Source organism: Oculina patagonica, chromosome 4 (assembly GCF_052425735.1).
Source record: "Oculina patagonica isolate OP01 chromosome 4, crgOcupat, whole genome shotgun sequence".
In the NCBI taxonomy this organism is placed as follows: domain Eukaryota; kingdom Metazoa; phylum Cnidaria; class Anthozoa; order Scleractinia; family Oculinidae; genus Oculina; species Oculina patagonica.
Window position 1 is genome coordinate 57,118,441 of NC_135761.1, and position 19,354 is coordinate 57,137,794.

At 39.9% G+C, this 19,354-nt stretch overlaps 1 protein-coding gene and 2 pseudogenes across 3 annotated transcripts in view; all 3 read left to right on the forward strand.

The window, feature by feature from the left end:
• The window catches only part of LOC144650836 (NACHT, LRR and PYD domains-containing protein 4-like), a 98,616-nt pseudogene extending 80,769 nt beyond the window's left edge, over nucleotides 1-17,847 (forward strand). Inside the window, exons 3-4 of the transcript XR_013570209.1 lie at nucleotides 13,727-14,092; nucleotides 14,369-17,847. The product of XR_013570209.1 is annotated as an NACHT, LRR and PYD domains-containing protein 4-like (transcript). The remainder of the gene's footprint in view (nucleotides 1-13,726; nucleotides 14,093-14,368) is intronic.
• Nucleotides 3,201-5,795, forward strand: LOC144648011 (GDH/6PGL endoplasmic bifunctional protein-like). Its single transcript, XM_078507667.1, has one exon. It carries the CDS (start codon nucleotides 3,201-3,203, stop codon nucleotides 5,670-5,672), a length of 2,472 nt encoding a protein of 823 aa, XP_078363793.1. The 3' UTR covers nucleotides 5,673-5,795.
• The window catches only part of LOC144648613 (uncharacterized), a 29,717-nt pseudogene continuing 16,773 nt past the window's right edge, over nucleotides 6,411-19,354 (forward strand). Inside the window, exon 1 of the transcript XR_013569715.1 lies at nucleotides 6,411-6,489. The product of XR_013569715.1 is annotated as an uncharacterized LOC144648613 (transcript). The remainder of the gene's footprint in view (nucleotides 6,490-19,354) is intronic.

Sequence of the window (19,354 nt, forward strand, 5' to 3'; positions counted from 1 at the left end):
GCTAGTACACTTTCACATAAACACCACTTATTATATCTGAAATGTTCAATCTGCACAGAATGGAAAGGAAAGGCCTTTTTTCAAACAAAACATATTCAAAATGCTCTGTTTTAAAAACGAATGACACTATCGATCTGGAAATTTGCAAAAATATATATTTTTAGTTTATCTTTCGCCTAATGACAACGAAAATTTAGCAGGCCAAGTGAATTTTGATTTCAGAATTTTATGACGTAACATGAAAACCAAGTTAACATGGAACCGGTATTGGGAGTAGGTAGCAGATAGATAGATCGATAGATAAAAAAAAAACTTTATTTCCTAAGTCGTTCTCTGTTAGTTTATACTAAATTGTCCGTGGCTTCTGCACGGATAAATGTGGACACGGAAAGGTCAATAGAAACCACCGAAATGTAGTAAAAAACAGATCGGGTTTTACTATCAGCTTAAGACTTCACGAACTGAGACGGAAGGTCCGAACTGTAAACTAAACAAATCCTAGACGCCGATTGTTAATACAGATCAGTCGAGCAACTCTTACAAAAGCAAAAAGAGGAAATGCTGTAAAATTCCAATAATAAATTTTGGATGTGTATTAATTTAAACGGCTTTTTTGGCGGGTTATTTTGGGAACAAAGAAATCATCTTGCCGTTCAAGGATGATCGGGTTATATTTGGAAATGACGGCTTAGGGACTGAAAAAAAAAACTGGGTAAAGTGCACTAAGAATATATGTACTGCTAATAAAAAGATAAACTGCGTATTAAATATAGAAAAATTCCCAAGATTACTGGGAGGGGTTTATCACCCAGAAGAAATTTTAAAGAGCTAAAACTAAATATAAGCCCGGCGCGGGTTTATGTTCGGAAGTGATTGTTTATACGGAAATATTTTTTGCGTCTAAGATTTGTGGGGCTTATTTTCGAGTGCTGATCGGCGGGTATCGCTAGGTTTGGCCGGATTAAGAAGGTTAAGCCAAAAGAATTGTAAGCTAGCTAGCAACCGAAGAGACGTAAAATAAACTTTTTGCCACTTGGGTTTTACTGATCGTAGCTCATGTAAACATATTTTCAGCACAGTTTGGCATCATTTTAAGAAACGACTTCCCGAAAGACCTTAACAAAAATGTTGAACCGATTTCACGCTGACGAAGTATTTCGCCGCGCGCGAGAAATTCACAGAATCAGTTTTTACAAGAGAGAAGGAGACTCTCTCGGTAAAAACAACAGGTTACGAATAAGCTCATATCTTCTTTCCCTTCCTCGTATCTGTGACAAACGTTGAAAGGGGAGAAGGGGGAGGGGCAAACGAGGAAATGGCAACCTTCCTCGCAGAACGTGCGCGACCATGCCCACCCCTCGCGCGAGATTCCCTGGATGGCCTTCACACACCCGCGCCGCATCCCCTACAGCTACATTGGGTAAATTAATTAACACCAAACTGTCAACTTCGCTTCAGGTTTCATTCATCTCTTTTGCGTGAGAAAATAGCTAAGAAAAGTTCGAGTTTACAGCCGGTACATTTCTATGCATTCTTGTCTGTTGTTTTTTATATACACGCCGTTTAAAATAATTACACCCTGGAACAACTGGAGGAAACTCGGCTGCTTTCCATTTCTCGTTTGCGCGCTAGAACAGCAGGCGGTGTTTTCACCTGTTGTAAAGATTAATAAGAATCTTTTGAAACTTTCAATCACTCGTTACAGCCACCAACGTAATTTTTATACGTATTTTCCCTGTGAGTTTCCTCTTCCAGGTTTCCGGGAGCAGAGATTTCCCAGGGGTAGTAATCCGCAGGGGTAATTCCCAGGGGTAGTAATACGCCGCGACCTGTGTCCAACTTTGAATTTATTAATGACACCATGGTGTTAAATAAACAAAGAACCCGCGAAATATTTCTGTGTTAAACCTGCTATTGCCATTTCAAACAACTGACAGCATGTTAATATATTCATAATAGTATTGAAAGCAAAATGTACAAGCAGTCATTCTATAGCAAAACGTTGGAAATTACTCCGCTTCAAAATACATATCCTCCTCAATAAATTGTTCCTCCTCCTCGTCTTTCTCCATTTCCATCCGCAGCTTAAATTCCATTACTTCCCTGAAAAGCTGTTCAAATTGTTGTTTGAGCGAGAAATCTTGAGCTTGCATGAGTGTCAATTCGCATTTTATCCACTCTATACTCAGGTCAATATTTGAAATCCTTTCCTTTAGACTCAAAGGCTCGTTCTGTACGAGAGCGTCCGTGGTTATATCTGATATATTTGCCGTAAAATTTTCATTTTCCTTTTCCAAATTTTCCTTCGCTGAAGTACTTCTCTCGTACATAGTTTTGGCTGGCTTCGGCTCTGCGGGTTTCTCTGGTCTGGAGTTTTCAAGTGCAAAATCTTCTGCCGCACTATCTTTCTCGGACCATTCTGTACCAGAATTTAGAGCGTGACGGCTTGGCGTTGAAAAGATCGCGCAGTTTGCTTCGACGATATCACAACAGCCCAACTCTTGCGCGGGGAAGGAAGAAACTTTGGCATCGGCGATTTTCCCCAAACATTGTTATTGTTTATAGTTCGCTCCAGTGGTTTCCTGTTGATGCATGTAAGTGGGTAAGAATGGCCTATGAGTGGGTCTTGTAATTAGCGCCGTGGAAGCCCTCGGCAAATTCTCCCTGAGCTTGTTCGCTTGTTAAAGGTCCTTCGGCGGCCATTTCTCGGTCGTTCAACGTCCAAAGTTCAACTTGCAAGTTATGCGCCCACCGCGTTTTGTCTTCTACTGTATATACTAATCTGTTTTCTTCGTTTCGTAACACTATTGCTGTCGCAAGTAGTTAATTGGTCACCTAATTAGTTCCTCTTGGTTGATTTACTACTAATCTCGTTATTTGCCTTCAACACTTTTTCAAATATTAAGCTTGGAATGCGCGCTATTTTTGGAAATGACTTTTTCACATGCTCAAGTCACGCTAACCGGAAATCCTGCTGTTATGAAAAGCAAAAATTACATGTACTATATCTCACTGCCCACAAAAAATAATTTTTGATTAACCAATCTATGAGAGAAATGAAGAAAATGCACAAGGTATCGCGAAAGGTAGGTGGAAAGATTGTTTCGATTCTTACGTTTTGTCACGCAATACCCACGGGCACTGCCTGGCGTTACACAAGAGGATAACTGCGCGGAGACTGGGTTATCGCGATTTTCAATATGGCGCCAACGTCTATTTCCCGTTGTCTTTCGAACATTTTGTTTCCAACGAAATATCGACAAGTGTGTTCGTTTGCCGCCTTTTTCACTTTAGCTGTTGTACTATTACTTTCTAGTAGACAAATTTCCGCAAGAAACAGTCAACAATCTGAACAGTTTCGACGAAATACGACCAATATTATTTTAATCGGCGCCACTGGGGACCTTGCGAAACGATATCTATGGCAAGGTTTTTTTAGACTCTTTATCCAGGAAACAAGCGATGGGAACACCTTTAGATTCTATCCTACCGCTCGCGAAAACTTTGAGTCAGGTCAAAAGAAGATTGATGACATCCTAGAAGAGTCTTTGAAGTGTTCTGAAAACGAACACTTGTGCGCTAATATGAAGAAAACATTTCAGAAAAAAAGTGTTCAGCAATATCACCGTTTAAAAGAAGAGCAAGACTATATATCACTGTGTCGGATCATCACGGATAATACGGCACCAGACGAAAGGGAGAAAGGTCGGATATTCTATCTGTCAGTGCCTCCATTTGCTTACACGCAGATTGCGAAAAGGATTGATTCATTCTGTCGCCGGCATGAAGATAAACAAACTTGGTTTCGCATTGTGCTTGAAAAGCCCTTTGGTTCAGACTTGACTTCTGCACAGGAGTTAGCACAAAGCTTAGCTAAGTATTTCGACGAAAACGAGATTTACCGGATTGACCACTATCTCGGTAAAACAGGAGTGTCACAGATTTTACAGTTTCGTTTTATCAATCGTGACTTATATAGAGATTTGTGGAGCGGAGATCACATAGAGAGAGTGGAGATTGTTTTGAAGGAGAAAAATGACTGTAAAGGAAGAACCAGCTTCTACGATCATTATGGTGTTATCCGTGATGTCATCCAAAATCACATGACAGAAATCCTTGCTATGGTTGCCATGGAGATGCCAGAGAGCCTTGGTGACAGAGCCAGTATCATGCGTAACAAACTAAGGCTTTTGCAAGAGATCAAACCCATGAATAGTTGGAGTGGAGTTATTGGCCAGTACAGAGACTATCGCATGCACTACCGTCAGGAGAATGGACAAGATATAAACAGCAACACGTCAACATTTGCTGCCGTGGCCATGTTTATTAACAATGCACGGTGGCACGGTGTTCCTTTTATCATGGTGTCTGGAAAGCAGCTTGAAGAACGTACAGCATATGTGCGTATCGTCTTTAAGGACAATGTTCACAAATTTCATGCTGACTCAGCTAAAAACGATAAATGCAGCATCAGACAAATTGTATTTAATATTCAGGGAGAAAGACTCCAAAAACCTGCGGTACTTCTTTCAGGCCACCTTCCCAAGCCTAAATCTTTTCATCCATTGATACTGGTGGAGAGCAAAATGCACAAACTGTTTGGTTGTTTGGTAAACAATTTTGATGCTTTCATTCACAGCAGCTCAGCTGATGCATACACGACACTTATATCTGCTGTCTATCATGAACAAAGGAACTTATTTGTTGGGACTGAAGACCTCTTATACTCCTGGAAAGTCTGGTCACATTTTCTGTACAGTTTAAACGGTGTAGTCCCTCGCCAGTATGACCAGGAAAATTTAGACGTGTTAAATTTTGTTACATTAGGAGAAAGAGTTGAGTTTACTTCGAATGAGGATGACGGAATTTGTGATGCAAACGGAATTTGCAAATCGTCTCAAACACCAACCAACCATATTTACAAATCAGAGTTGTTTAGAAGATCTGCTCTAGTGACTGGAACAAGATCACAAGTTATACGAACTCTTGCAGACAAAATTGTAAATAACGCTCTTGGAGCTGTTGCTTTGAAAGGAGTCTTTCACCTGGCCTTATCAGGTGGCACTTCTCCTATTAAGCTCTATGAAACCCTTGCTTTTATGTCCAAAGAGTTTCCATGGCAACATACCCATATATGGCTTGTGGATGAACGTTGTGTCCCACTCAATAGCAAGGAATCAAATTTCAACTTAATTTATGAAAAGCTTTTCCAACATGTTCCTATTTCTCCCTTTAATATTCACCCAATGAATGTCATGTTAAGAGGTGGATTGTGTGACCCAGGTGATGAAGGTGCTAATCATTATGAAGCAGAACTCAAGAGGTTTCTAGGCAGGGAACAGTTGGATTTTGTCATTCTTGGTGTAGGAGCAGATGGACACACAGCTTCTCTGTTTTCTCATCAAAAAATTCTTAATGTAACAGACAAATGGATAGGTCTGTCAGAAAGCGGCAAATATAATGGTGTGAAACAGAGAATGACAATGACATTAACCTTGCTTAACAAGGCCAAAACTATAGCTGTTCTTGTACTAGGTGATCAAAAAAAGGATCTAGTGAAGACAATTTCTAGTGGTGATGTAGATACATGGAACTACCCAGTAACTGGACTTCATCCAGATGATGGAGAATTGACGTGGTACATTGACAATGAAGCTCTTGGTAATCATTAGGTTATTCTGCCAGGAATTGCAAAACAGGCTTCAATATAGTAATTTAAAAATAAGTTACAAAGAAAAAGACTAAAGCGAGAAACAATAGGCCAAACAAAGGCCCAAAGGGCGAGAAAAATTATTTTTTATTCCAGGGTCTGGATGAAGGGCCCCTGACTTACCTGAAGGTCTGAATCCACCACAGAATTGTGTTAAGTCACAAAATAAATAAATTAATAAATAAATAAAATTAGCAAAAATGAAACATTCATAGTTTGTTAGCAGTGTCAGTCAAGCGAGAAAAAAGTGAGAGGGGCTGGGGAGAGAGGGGTGCTTTCGCTCTGCCCCTTTTTTGTCCAGATCCTTGTGGCTCCTGCTCTCTTGCTTTTGCACTCTCTTGTCCTGATTTTGCTCTGCTGTTTTCATTCATCAACATAATAAAATCCCAACATAATGTCAGCTGGAGAACAATGCTGGTTTTCACTGTTGTGCAAGCAATGCTTCTGTCATGCACTGCTAATAAAAAATAAATCCAAAGCTATTGAGTAAAAAAAAAATCAAAAATATAACAGGTTGTAGAAAATTACTCTAGTTATCCGTCAAAATGTTCCACCTTACGAGAGGTGGGTGCTATTCAGGGTGCTATGTGCCCAAATCAACCGTTTCGGACTGGAACGAGGCAAGCTAGAGTTTCTGGAGGTTTCTGGAAGTTTCCTTTCTGATCTCTGGCTGTTTGCAGAATGCATTCTCTGCTGTAGCAGAGAATGTTTTCGACGACGACAGTCTGAATAAGAAATTTCCTCCAGTGTGTGGTTTAATGAAGCTCCCAAGCTGCCAGGTATGTGTTAATTTTTTACGAACAACATCTGTAAGGTCACGAAAGAGCACTTTGTTCGAAATATGAAAGTTAAAAGTCATCACTTCCGCAAATAGCAAAGTCATCATCACTTTCACTTTTGATTTTGCATAAACTAGTAGTGTGTTCAGTGTTGCCGTTATTTTGAATTATCTTGCATAGTGTTTGGGTACTGAATTTAGCTTTCCATAACCCACTATTATTACTATCGAACGCGCTTTCACGATATAATTTTACTAACCTCATCACTGTTAAAATCCTACAAAATCCAATAATTACCTGTTATTATTGTTTGATTTAAAATAAATTTAAATATTTAAATATTTGCATTATTATGTGGCTCAAATTGCATTAAATGCCCAGGAGATTCTGCTGATGAGGGAAGTTGTCAGTGAAGCTACATTTCCAGATGTTCGAGGTTGGCTCAGTGCAACCTGAATTTTAAAATTGCTTTTCACCTAACTCTGCAGATATGTTACAAAGAAAACATAGCAGCCTAGTTACACAATCGTGTTACATTTCATTCTTTCTCCTAAAAGTGCATTGAAAAGCCAACAAGTTCACAGAAAATTATTCACATGTTGTTGATGCGGCAGCCATTACTTGTTACTAGTCTATATGTAAAAATGGGGTTGTCCTAAAACCCGGAATGCCGGAAACCCGGAAAACCGGAATGCCGGAAATCCGGATACGAAAGCCCGGAATCCTAAAACCCGGAATGACCTTTTTTGTGTACGTCTTTTCAAGATAAATACGTGGAAATATGTTATTTTTTGGGAAATTGGAAGTTTGTTACGAGTTTTCAATTACGTTGCGAGTTAGCGACTCAAATTGTCAATTTCGATACAAAGTTCCAGTTCCCAACTTCGGCCCGGCTGAACTTCGCAATTTAGCTACATGTAGTCAAAGAGAAACAATTGTTTCAAAGTCATGGCGATATCTGAACTCAATGATTTTAAAGGAACAAGGAAACAAGTTGCGGCGGGAATATTCTAACCTGCGATCAGGCGTTATTTTTCTCGCGGCGGGTTAGGAATATTCCAGTGATTCTTGTGGCTCAAGATGCACAATATTTGTTTGACGAACAAGCAATAACAACCTTCTGATCAATGTTCTGACTGATAGTGAGTGGAAGCATTACATTCACATACCGTCTATCGCATCTAAGCATGAACACGTCCTTTCGAAAATGGGTATCAATCAAACACCGTCGATATTTGTCGCTTGATGATGGAAGCAATAATTCAGTTGAAGTGTCAGACAACGTTTCGCACCAGCGATCACGCAAGTAATTTGCCGATTAATGAATTTTATGCAGGCAGATATTTGGTCAAATTTTCCGTTTTTGTACAAAAATATATTTTTTACGCTTTTTGCGAGGTATAATCTAAATTTTTAAGTCTTTTGCGTTTGATAGCCGGGTGAAACTGGATGTATGGTTTACCCGGCCCATCTTTACATAAAGTTGATTTCAATTGAAGCCGAAGCGAAACGACAGGGACGACTAATTTGTCACGCCAACACGCATGTTTGCGGCTCGCTAAACATTGATTTAAAGTTTGTGAGCCTTTTATATTTTTATTTTTATGGCTTTTTCCCAATGATTAAGTGTAGCAAAGCCCTTGTTGAAAACATAACTACAGAAGGTTTTAATCTGCACAAGTTAAAAACAATGTGATGTTTTTATTGACGTCGGCTATTTGTTCAAACAAGTGTTTTGCAACTTGAGCCGCAAGAATCTCTGGAATATTCCCGCTGCAACTTATCCTTTAAAATCACTGAGTTCGGATATCGCCATGACCAGGAGACCATTACTAGTAATGGGTTCCTGCCCATGACTTTGAAACAACATGTTTTGTTTCTCCTCAGCTAGCTAAATCGGGCCGAAGTTGGGAGCTTCAGGTATCGAAATTGACAATTTGATTCGCTAACTCGAAACTTCCAATTTCCCAAAAAAATAACATATTTCCACGTATTTATCTTGAAAAGACGTACACAAAAAAGGTCATTCCGGGTTTTAGGATTCCGGGCTTTCTTATCCGGATTTCCGGCATTCTGGTTTTCCGGGTTCCGGCATTCCGGGTTTTAGGACAACCCGTAAAAATGACATTCAGGTTTGACTAAAATGCAGTAGTGCCTAGCGTTGTTAGAGTAGACTGTGAGCAGTTTAAAACCTATCAGATGAATGCAAAAGCAACCAGCTTTCTATCCAGCAGGGAACGGTGAAGCCATGAGCCGCCAAGTCCAAGCAATAAGAGACACTGCAATGGTTTCATACTGCATTTTAGAAGCTTTTTGACAGTTAGCATCAGTGACATATTGACACCCACGCCCATCTTCGAACATGATACTCTGGTGTGTGTTCAAACTGGAAATTATCTTGCATTGCAAGGCCCAGCAGATTGAACTAAAACAACCATAAATTCGCCTCCAAAGCTCCCATCCCCTCTTGAAAAATTTCATCTAGTGTTTGCTTGATAGTTGCCATGAATAACCATTGCAGAGTGGAATTTTTTCAGAACCTATCGAAAACTGCATCGCAAAGCCCAGCAGATTTACCAAAGGAAAACGGCTATTTATTTCCTTTAAAAGCTCCCATATGGCCTTGAAATATCACCTATAGCAGTGCTCGGCACTAACTTTTTTGGATTCTAGGCAGTGGGCCAGTAAGTATAAATAATCACTAGCCTACAAGGACAAGTCACTAGCCCAACCCCCCCCCCCCCCAAAAAAAAAAAAAAAAAAAAAAAAAATTCAAGAAATAATAATTAAATTCAAAAAAGCCGAGTTTGAATCAGCTAATCTCTTAGCGCTATATTAAGCAATTATTGGATGAGGTGGAGCATGATATCGTGAATTATCAAAACCGAGGTCTGTGTTATCTGCCGAAGCCGAAGGCTGAGGCAGATAACACAGACACGAGGTTTTGATAATTCACGATATCATGCGAAAACCGAATTCAATAATTGTTTTATTATACGTTTTTAAACAATTTGCCATCATTTTTTCTAGCGCCGGCGTAAAACATCGTCAGAACATTGGCCAAAGCGGTTTTATCTTGTGGTTCCTCCAGGTTCTTCTCCCTCAAATAATGATTCATAATTTTTACACTTGTTTTTGTTGTTCTCTTGGTATTTTTATAATCTTTATTCTCGATCAAAACTTTCAATTCCTCTTCGAAAACGGAGGCGAATCGCTCAGCCATATTTTCAAAAGTTTGACAGCAAACACGGACAAGGGGTTGGAAACTAGGCGGACTTTGAACTCGACATGATAACCCAATATCTGCTGCAGATATTGGGTTATCATGTCGAGTTCACATGCTACTGTATATTGACTGAATGCTCTCGACCAATCACATATTTCATAGTAATTCTAATGTATAATAATAAATTTTGTTTGAGTCCACACAAGTACATCTTTTCTTCACTGAATCGCAGCAACTGAAATGCTTTCTTCCATGTTCTTCCTGTTCTTCCAACTCGGTTGAAAATTTCTTGACCGCTGATTGCACTTCTTTTTCTCTTCATGCTGTGTGTTGTCCTCTGGTGAACAATGTTAACCTAGCTCAGGCTTTAAGGCTGTTTTCTAATAGGTAAGGTGTTACAAAAGCTTGAAATCTCCTACGCAGTGACTGCTTGCGTGAAAAAAATCCAAGATGGCGGACCTATGCTGGCTCTCTCCCAGGTCCCTTTTGAGTGACATGGAAGCGAGGACGGAGGGCCTTTACCAAGATGGTGTCAGGTTTGCGAGTGGATTGTACGATAACCCGTACAATACGATATGGATTGCAAGCCCTCTGGTTTAAATTGCTCAAGCTATGGAAACTAGATCCTGATGAAGGTTTCTAGGACAAAAACTTCCCAAGTTACAGAGTTGTGGTTAATTTATTTTTTCTACAAAACTAACTAGTCTGGGGGCTAGTAGGAGCGTACTTTTACTAGCCCAGCATGAAGTTTTACTAGTCCTGGGCTAGTGTACTAGCGTTAGTGTCGAGCACTGTATAGCATGTCTGAAAGTTGCCTTGACCATTGCTTCCCGCATTCACCTGAAGCTTGCAAATGTCACATATATTTTTTATCATGCACAGTCGAAAAAATTAAAGCTTGACTCCTCAATGTAAAAAAAGAGGCACCCAAAGAAAACCAGGGAGGGCATCTTTAAAGTATTTCTTTTCCATATAATATGAAAACTTTGTTGCTGCGTGAACACCTTTAGGCATCTGGTTTTCTGAATTTGGCTTGTGTTCCATATCTCCAACTTGATCTCCAAGTGTTGTTGATGACAGATGCAGCATTGCCTCATAGACCGACCAATCAAAACACTCCATCACCAGAGTGCCGGAGTGAGGCTTCTAAAATGCAGTATGAAACCATTGCCGTCTATCTTTTTCGCTCCGATTGGCACACACACACATTCATCAGATTTTATATCTTCAAGCCATGTAAATGCCATAACAGTGATGGCAATCTTTCTCTTTGGAGTTATAAATCAGAATTTTCATTATATTTTACTCATTACCATAGCTAAATTTGAAGACAGCCAATCTGAAGCCTTGTCCATATATACTGTCCTGTTCTTGTGCAATTTCTTATTGACTACTGGCACAGCCAGATTTTTGCTAAATTTTATTATGGTATGCTTCAGCAGCATACCTGGTTTGTTTTGTCTCAGTTGCTGTCATGTGTGCATTATCATATGTATATAAATTATATAATATAGCTTAACTGTACATGCAGGTGTGGCATGTATTATGTCTATAGTTTAGTCCCCGGAGCCTCGTCCTGAGGGGGTCTCATATTTATTATCATAATCTGAAACAGAAGGAAATAAAATCAAACTGGATTGAAACAATTTTAAACCAAAGACAAATTTGAACCACAACATGTATCACCCAAAATACCATGGCTCAACCAAACCGTGCCTGATATGAGGCCCTGCCATGGGGGGTCCCAGAGTCGCTTGTCTGAATTTCAAAATGCTTGCTGTCGCTGTTTCATCGGCCATTCTAGGCATTTTTGTCACTTGTCGGAATTTGGCTAGAACTATTATTGTTTGTCGCAATTTTATTTCATGTGCTGTCGCTACTTTTTGAGCCATGTCGCTTGTCGGAATTTACCCTGGCAGGGCCTCTGATATGTCACTGAATCATGCATACCAGACAGGGATGATTATCATAAGAAAGATATCAGGGTATAAATTTAAAATTAATTTTTTTTTTCGATCTATTGAGATGAAGGTTTACTCTACATCCTGTAGTGAAAGATGAGCAAGATGATGGTCTCTGATGAGGAGAAGAGATGGCTTGTCGTGGGAATTGCTGTAAACAAAGTAGCAGCTCCTGTATTGAGAGATTTTCTCAGACAACAAATGGACACACATTATGCAAATAACACCTACTGCCATGGTCTGACTGCACTGTGTGCCCTGAACACACTGACTTATCATCATGTCAATGCTGATCCCAACCTTAGAAGATTGAAATTTCAGAATATTAACAACAATCTTCACAACCATGGCAATCGTAAAACCCTCTACAACTGCAACATTAACAGTTCAGTAGACTTGGCCAAGTTGTTTCTGCCAGATTATCTTGCCGACTTTTCAGCCTTTGATGAGTCATTGGACATGAGTGCCATTCTTCGCCTGTTGGGATTTAATAATCCTGTACCAATTTTTCTTTCTCCAAATCCATTGATTTCTATTCAGGCTTCAGCTGATGATGTCAGGGAAAATGTCAGGAACAAGTGGGGCCATTGTAATGTCACTGACTGGACTGAAGTCCTCTTCAATGATTGTTTCTCCAAGCTGGAGACCTTGGTGAGAAGCCTGGGACTGACTGGTGGTATGGAGAAGACTGCTTTAGATCAGTTGTCTGATTGGCAAACAAAAGGTACTCGTAATGGATGCCTGTTGTCTTTTTCAAAATTTACTGATTTCTATCATAGACTTTATCCAAGTTTTACTTTAAGATTGAGGATGGGAAGGTGTTGTATTTTATTGCTATATTGTGTTGTCCCAGGAAACATCCATACTCTCCCCCCCTCCTCCCCCCTCCTCCCCCCTCCCCATAGAGGTTTTGTTGGTTTAAACCACTCTTCCCCTTTGGTCAATAAGACTACCCCCCCCCTCCAATGATCCTTCACAGGGAGGGTATATAATTGAACATTTTCTGGAACTACACATTGTATGGCCACTTTGCTAGTTTCCTCCCTAAAAGGTCAAGTCTGTGTACAGTCAACCACTCTCCTCAAGATAAATGGAGGCATCTGTGTTTTAATTATCATTGATCCTTGTTGCCTCTGCATGTCACATCGGATGCTTTATTCTGAAATGGTTTTAATGCATGGGTAATTTATGCGAGGAACATGGTTATCAATGGTATAACACATAGGCACCCTTTCCTCTTGCTTCAAGAAAATAGATACCGGTAACGACAAATGATATTAAACCGGCACCAGTAATATTATCCATATCCAACTAACAGAAAGTAATTAGGAATTTCACAGGTATGGGAAGGGTCTCAAAAGCTGAATTATTCCTCTTGCATTTTTGGAGGGCTGGGCTGGGGTTTCAAACCAAAGGAACCTTGGGGAGGTATGAATATTTCCTGGAACAAAACAATTAGACTATGAGCATGAGTTTTCTATGAGAAAATAGTCAATGAGGCACAGCCAGTCATTGTTTCAGTGGTCAATATTTTGTCAAAATAATTCACTACAAATTGATACAAATATTGTTAGTTTAAAAGCAAACTTGGGCAATATTTTTAGCTTTGGATGTTTCTATCTCAGTACACTGTGTTCCCTCCCCCTCCCCCGTTGTTCCCACAAGGGGGGGGGGGTACACTGTAGGCTTTCAAGATTTGTTTAGCCAAGCTGGTGATCAATTGTCATAGTGTTATAAGCAAAAGATTGACAAAGGAACAGTATTTTTTTTAAAAAAAAAACTGAGTGTTGAAAGTAATCCAGAAGTGCATAAGTTAATTTCCTTGTTTTATGATTGGTTTAAAAACATCATGCCACTTTCCAAAAGCAATTGTGACTTGCTAACATACATCAGTGTACATTGTCATGTCAGCTTCATGCTCCTCCTTTGAGTTTCGATTGGTTCACTGGATTGTCTGTGTCCTTTGTGATTGGCCAAAGTGATTACTTTGGTTGTGGCTTTACAAAGTTCAAATAAAAACTGGTCTTACTATCAGTCTTTCTTGTTTAAGGTTGCCAGCTGTGCATGGGACATGCTGTGGACAAAGATCTACTTTCTCTGGTACAAAAAGAAGTCAAAGGGATCATCAAGGACCTGGCTCTGCATGATGCACGCTTAGGTGCAGTGGAAGAAAAGCTTCAAGACGAAGAGAAAGCTAGGAGAGAAGAGATTGATAAAATCTTGGAAACACTTGTGTCCATTAAGAAAATACTGAATGAAGAATTATTGAGAAGAGTTCAGGGAGTAGAAGAAAGTCTTGCAAAAACAAATTTCAAAGTGGAGGAACTGGGACAAAGTGTTGCCAAGACAGGTGACAGAGTTGAACAACTGGAACGTGAAGTCAAGAGCCAAAGTGAAAGGCTAAATGTCAAAGCAGGTTAGTTAAAGAAAGAAAAAGCCAAATATGATTTTGTTTTTGAGGTACATCCTGAACTTTACAATTACTGTATATATATATAATGAATTCTGGTCTATGTCATACAATTTTTCTTTATTATCAGAACTGAATCAATGGTACATGGGCCAAGTCTTAAAAGTTACACGGAAGAGTCGAAAATGGTTATTGGGAAGCAAGGTGTTATTTAACTTTATTCTTTACTGCCAATGTCATGTTTTCGAGACATGATTTCTTGTTTTTCTTTTCTCTTATTAGATGTCTCTCCGTGCCAACCAGAACCGTTCGATGTAAAATCCTGTCGAAGTAAACTTGCAGAGCATTACAAAAGAACCGCCATGGTGCCCACCTCTGTGTGGTCTAAAACATCTCCTGTGGACATTCATCAGATCTACACTCGACTGTCCTGGGTGAAAGAGGAACAAACACCAGCTGGGTCATCACAGTCTGAACTGAGCCATTACACAGATGTGTTCACTGCAAACAAGAACGGTGTTGTACCAAAGAGGATACTCGTGCAAGGACAGACGGGGATTGGAAAGAGCACATTCGTCAAGAAACTGGCTGTGGACTGGGCTGAACTTGATGACCACGGGCAGGGGCCTGAAGATGAAGGAGAGAGAAGAGAAGCTGTTAAAGAAACAAGACAAGATGACGAAGACGCATCAAGTGAAGACGATGAAGACAGTTCAAGTGAATATTATGAAGACACATCAAGCTATGACGAGTATGGAGACACGAGCGAAAATCCAAAAGCTGCCTTGAAGAAGTTCGAGCTCGTTCTTGTCGTTAATCTCAAGGAAGTTTCCAAGTGCCAAAGCCTCAGAGATGTCATACGTCGCTCTTATATCTTTTCAGAGGAAGAGACAGCGCTGACCGAAGACCTCCTAAGTTACATCACCAAAAACCAAGAGAAAGTTTTGCTGGTGTTTGATGGCTACGACGAATATCGCTGCGGAAGCAACTCAGAAATCTATGATATATTCAGAGGAAGAAAACTGAAAAACTGTTGTGTCTTGATAACGACTCGAATTGCCAAAGCTGACGAGCTGAGAGAGTTTAAAGACATGCATACTGAGATCACCGGGTTTAATGAAGAGGACAGAAAGGCCTTTATGAGCAGAATGCTTGGTGGCAAAGAAGAAGCAAGTGAGCTGAGTCATCATCTTTTCCGAGAAAAGCTGCAAGACCTAGAAAGAGTTCCGTTACTTCTTTTGTTCTTTTGCACGCTGTGGAAAAAGGGGAAGTTTAAGAGCTTTCCTGAAACTAAAACCAAATTGTATTTGGCGATCGTCCAGTACGTTTTAGATCACAGTCAAGGGAAACGTTCTCCTGTTCGCTTTGGCAAAGTACAAGACTACAAAGAGATTCTGGCTGCAATCGGAAAGGTGGCTTTAGAATGTCTTTTGAACGACGATCATGTGTTCGAGTATGATCAGTTGTCTGCTGCTATCCTTGGTGAAGAAAGTCTCATTATTGGCTTACTTCAAGTTACAGAGTACGCAGAAAATCTTCGACCAGCAGGGATGGTATCCTTTATTCACAAGAGCATTCAAGAGTTTTTGGCGGCGTGGTACATCACCTACAGATGTGTCCCTGAAGCAAATCTGGGTGGAATTGAACAGCAAGCCCGCACCTCGGAGGATTGTCAGGCCTTGGAGAATGTTTTCCAGTTCATTTGTGGTTTGTCTGACGATGGAGCAGTGAAGGTTTTTCAGCATTTGACATCAGTCAGAATCTCTGACCCAACACTGGATTTATCAAAGACAATACCAGATGTGGAAAACGAGACAGACGTGCCACTGTGTGACGTCAGTGATAGGCATAAGAGGTTCATTGCCTTGGCTTACGATTCGTTTCGCGAAGTTCAATCAAAAGCTCAGTTGGTGAGGCATTGGTTAGATTGCACAGCTGGGATTGTGCAAGTTACTCCTAATAGACGATTTTTTGAACTTATACCACAGATGAAACATTTAAATCAAATTGCTTTATCTGGGGTTTTCTTTATTTGTGATTGTACACAAATGATACTTGAGGCCCCTCAATAATATATAAGTTGCTGGAGTTTCTTAATTGCTTACATGTCCCACTGAGAATAACTGAGAAGTGTGAGGCTCTCTTCATTGGAGATTTTCTAACAATATTCAAGACTGTGGAATGTTCAAAGTGTGGTTTTAATTGCATCCTTCGTTTCCATAATAATCAAACCCAGTTTTACATAACAGATTTGGTCCTGGAATGTGATAACCATGCGACACTATTTACTGAAACTATTAACATTTCTGTTCCATCACTCGCCGCAACCTTGTGTTCAAAGCAGTCTTGTTTGAAATTCTTAAGATCTCTAAATTGTTATGGAATTGTCAATGCAGAGACATTCAAAGAACTTGCTGCAGTTGTCAGCAACTGTAAATATTTGAAAGGCATTCGATTTGAGGTGTGCAAGGACGGTATATGTGAACTCCTGGAACAAGCACCAAACCCCAGTACGTGCTCTTTGAAGATTGGCGGTAACTTTGAGTCTTGTTTGCTGACATCAGCTGGAGCAGAGAGACTAGCTGGTGTGTTACCACGATTTAACAACATCACCGATCTTCACCTTAAGTTAGTTGACTGCCGTGTTGCAGCAGTAAACAAACTGGCTTCTAGTATCACACACAAGACTCTTAGGGAACTGAGACTGATTGGCATAAGCCTGACTCCAGCAGCAGCTGCAGCGCTCGGTCGGTCACTTCCTGAAATGTCATCCTTGCGAGAACTCGGTTTAACTGGGGTGGATGGAAGCATTTTGCAAGTGGAGGAGATGGAGGCGCTGTTTGGAAGATTCAATAAAACATTCCCAACTTTAAAATTTCTTAATTTCAATAGTTTCAACGCGAGGGGTAGTCTTGCTCCACTTACCAAGAGGTTTTACTTCTTTCCTAACTTGAGAACGTTGTATCTTCTGAAATTAAATATGGATGAACGTATTTTGCGTGCTCTGCTGGAGTGCTTGAGATCCAGTGCTAATCTGAAGACACTGATCCTACGCGGCAATCCACTGGGTGACGGAGACAGGGTAAGATCTATCGTGCAACAAGCACTGCCTCAGGTTAATCTTTTGTATTAGTAATACCAGGTTCATCAACTTAGTGAAGAAAGTAGACATGGATACTGGCAGAAGGACTGATTGTCTTCAGTGTCACGTGACTTGAACTGTTCGTGCCTGTACCACGTACAAAGACATTGCGTGACGTCATAGAATAACACTTGACAATAACACACGATAGCATTGTTTCTCGAGCTACTTGTGTAAATACTTTGAGCTACATTTAAGAATTTTATTCACAACAATTTACAAAGTTAAATTTTCAGTGGAACAAGTTAAGAATTTTATTACTTAGTGCGGATCTGGCTTTGTATCAAACGCAGAGCACGGTTTCTGTTGTCAAAATATTTTTTGCGCGCTTAGCAGATCAGTGCACGAAGTAACAGCGAACGATTTTATATTGAATTAACAAAATATTTTTATGGTGTGTTTGAATTAAACGCTTGAGAGTGAATTTACAGGAAAACAGATTTCTTAACTAAAATCTCGCATAGTGTTTCTCGTATCGCACTTTTAATTGACACAGTTACAGACGTTATTTGTTTAATACCTTGTACTCCAAAGATGAACAGTAGTTTTGTAAACATGTAAATAAACAAAGTATTTTTATAAATAGAGAACATTGAAATTAAACAGTTTGTTACTGTTACTTTACGCGTTCTAAAAATTCGAATACCCTTAGTTATTTCGAGATATTTTAAAATTTAGATGTGAAAATATTCAAACGAAGGAAAGTTTTGCGCTATTTTTAGGCCTTAAACTTTCTAAGGCTCACGTTGAATAATTCAGCGAATTTACTGTAAAGTTCCTAAAGTAACAAGCCTTGTTTCTTTCGGATTTAATACCCTCACTACTACTTTCGCTACTAAAACCTGTACGGTAATTGCATGTGGAGCGATTCAACTGAACTTAAGGAAAATTGTTTTGAAAAAAATTGAAGACATGAAGTAGTTATCAAGTATTTTTCTTTACAGAGAGAGAATACTGAAGATAAAACTAATTAAAAAGAAGTTACATCCGAATAGAATTATGTACGGATTGTTCTTAGAGCAAATAATTTTTTTGTTTTGATGCACTGTTGTATATCAATTAATTTCAAAATTTCTTAAAAATTAAATTCCGTTTAAGCTCGCCACTTACAGGGGGTCTTTACTTTCGGAGCAAAGAAGTTGTTCGTTTGTCGCAATTACGTTCGACCTATTGTAAGTATCAACCAACGCGTTCTTTTCTTCTGAAGTGGAGAAATATAACGACTGAAGATCGTGTCTGTGTGGAACTAACGTCGATCTTTGCATGAGTCGAAGTAATTGGACTCAATCTGAACTGTAATTTAAGGTTCGACTCGCAAGAAGTTCGAAGTTCGACCCCAGCTTGAGTCAGATAAATAATACTTGAAGGATTTTCCCGTGTTGGGAAGCTATAAATTATATTTCATGCTGATATTGTTTTTTTAGTTTTTTCGCGGACGTTCACTTGCCTTTACGAACAAATCTCTGATGGAAATCAGAAAACACTATTGCATGGTTACCAGCTGTATATCCCGGCATCCCTCACGTTTGAATAATAAAACCTTTTGCATGGTATAAGATTGCAGAATTTGAATATTTCAGAAATAATTTTCAAGGAAATTATTTGACATCTAAAATTCTTCACCCAATTTTAGCATTTTGTCTTTGAATGGGTTTTCCTCGTTGACTAGCGCGGAATGGAACGGCGAAGTTATCGTGGGCGACTTTTTGTTTTCAACAGGCGATTTCGTCTCATTCTTTGTACGTTCTAAAAAATGTATTTTGTGTCCCCAACATTAACATCAACTTGATTTCATCCTGTAACTCTTTGCAGTCGTCTGTTGAAGACCAAAAAAAGCGAGGAACATCCCTCATATAAAAGTGATTGGGGCGATTGTCCTGCCTCGTCCCCAGGCGTCCTACTCCTTGCATGGTAGTGCACGGTTCGCTTGGTGTTGTGGGACTGACGTACACAGTTTGCTTGGCGTTGTGGGCCTGATGCAGACGGGAAAACGGCTCGCTCCCCGACCATCAACCCCCGCGCTCCCTGTTTTCCCGCCTTACCGCCTTTGCCGTCCGTCCGGTCGACCGGCGCCTGGGGACGAGGCAGCTAATTGTCCGTTTAGGAGTTCGAATCGCATGACGTGT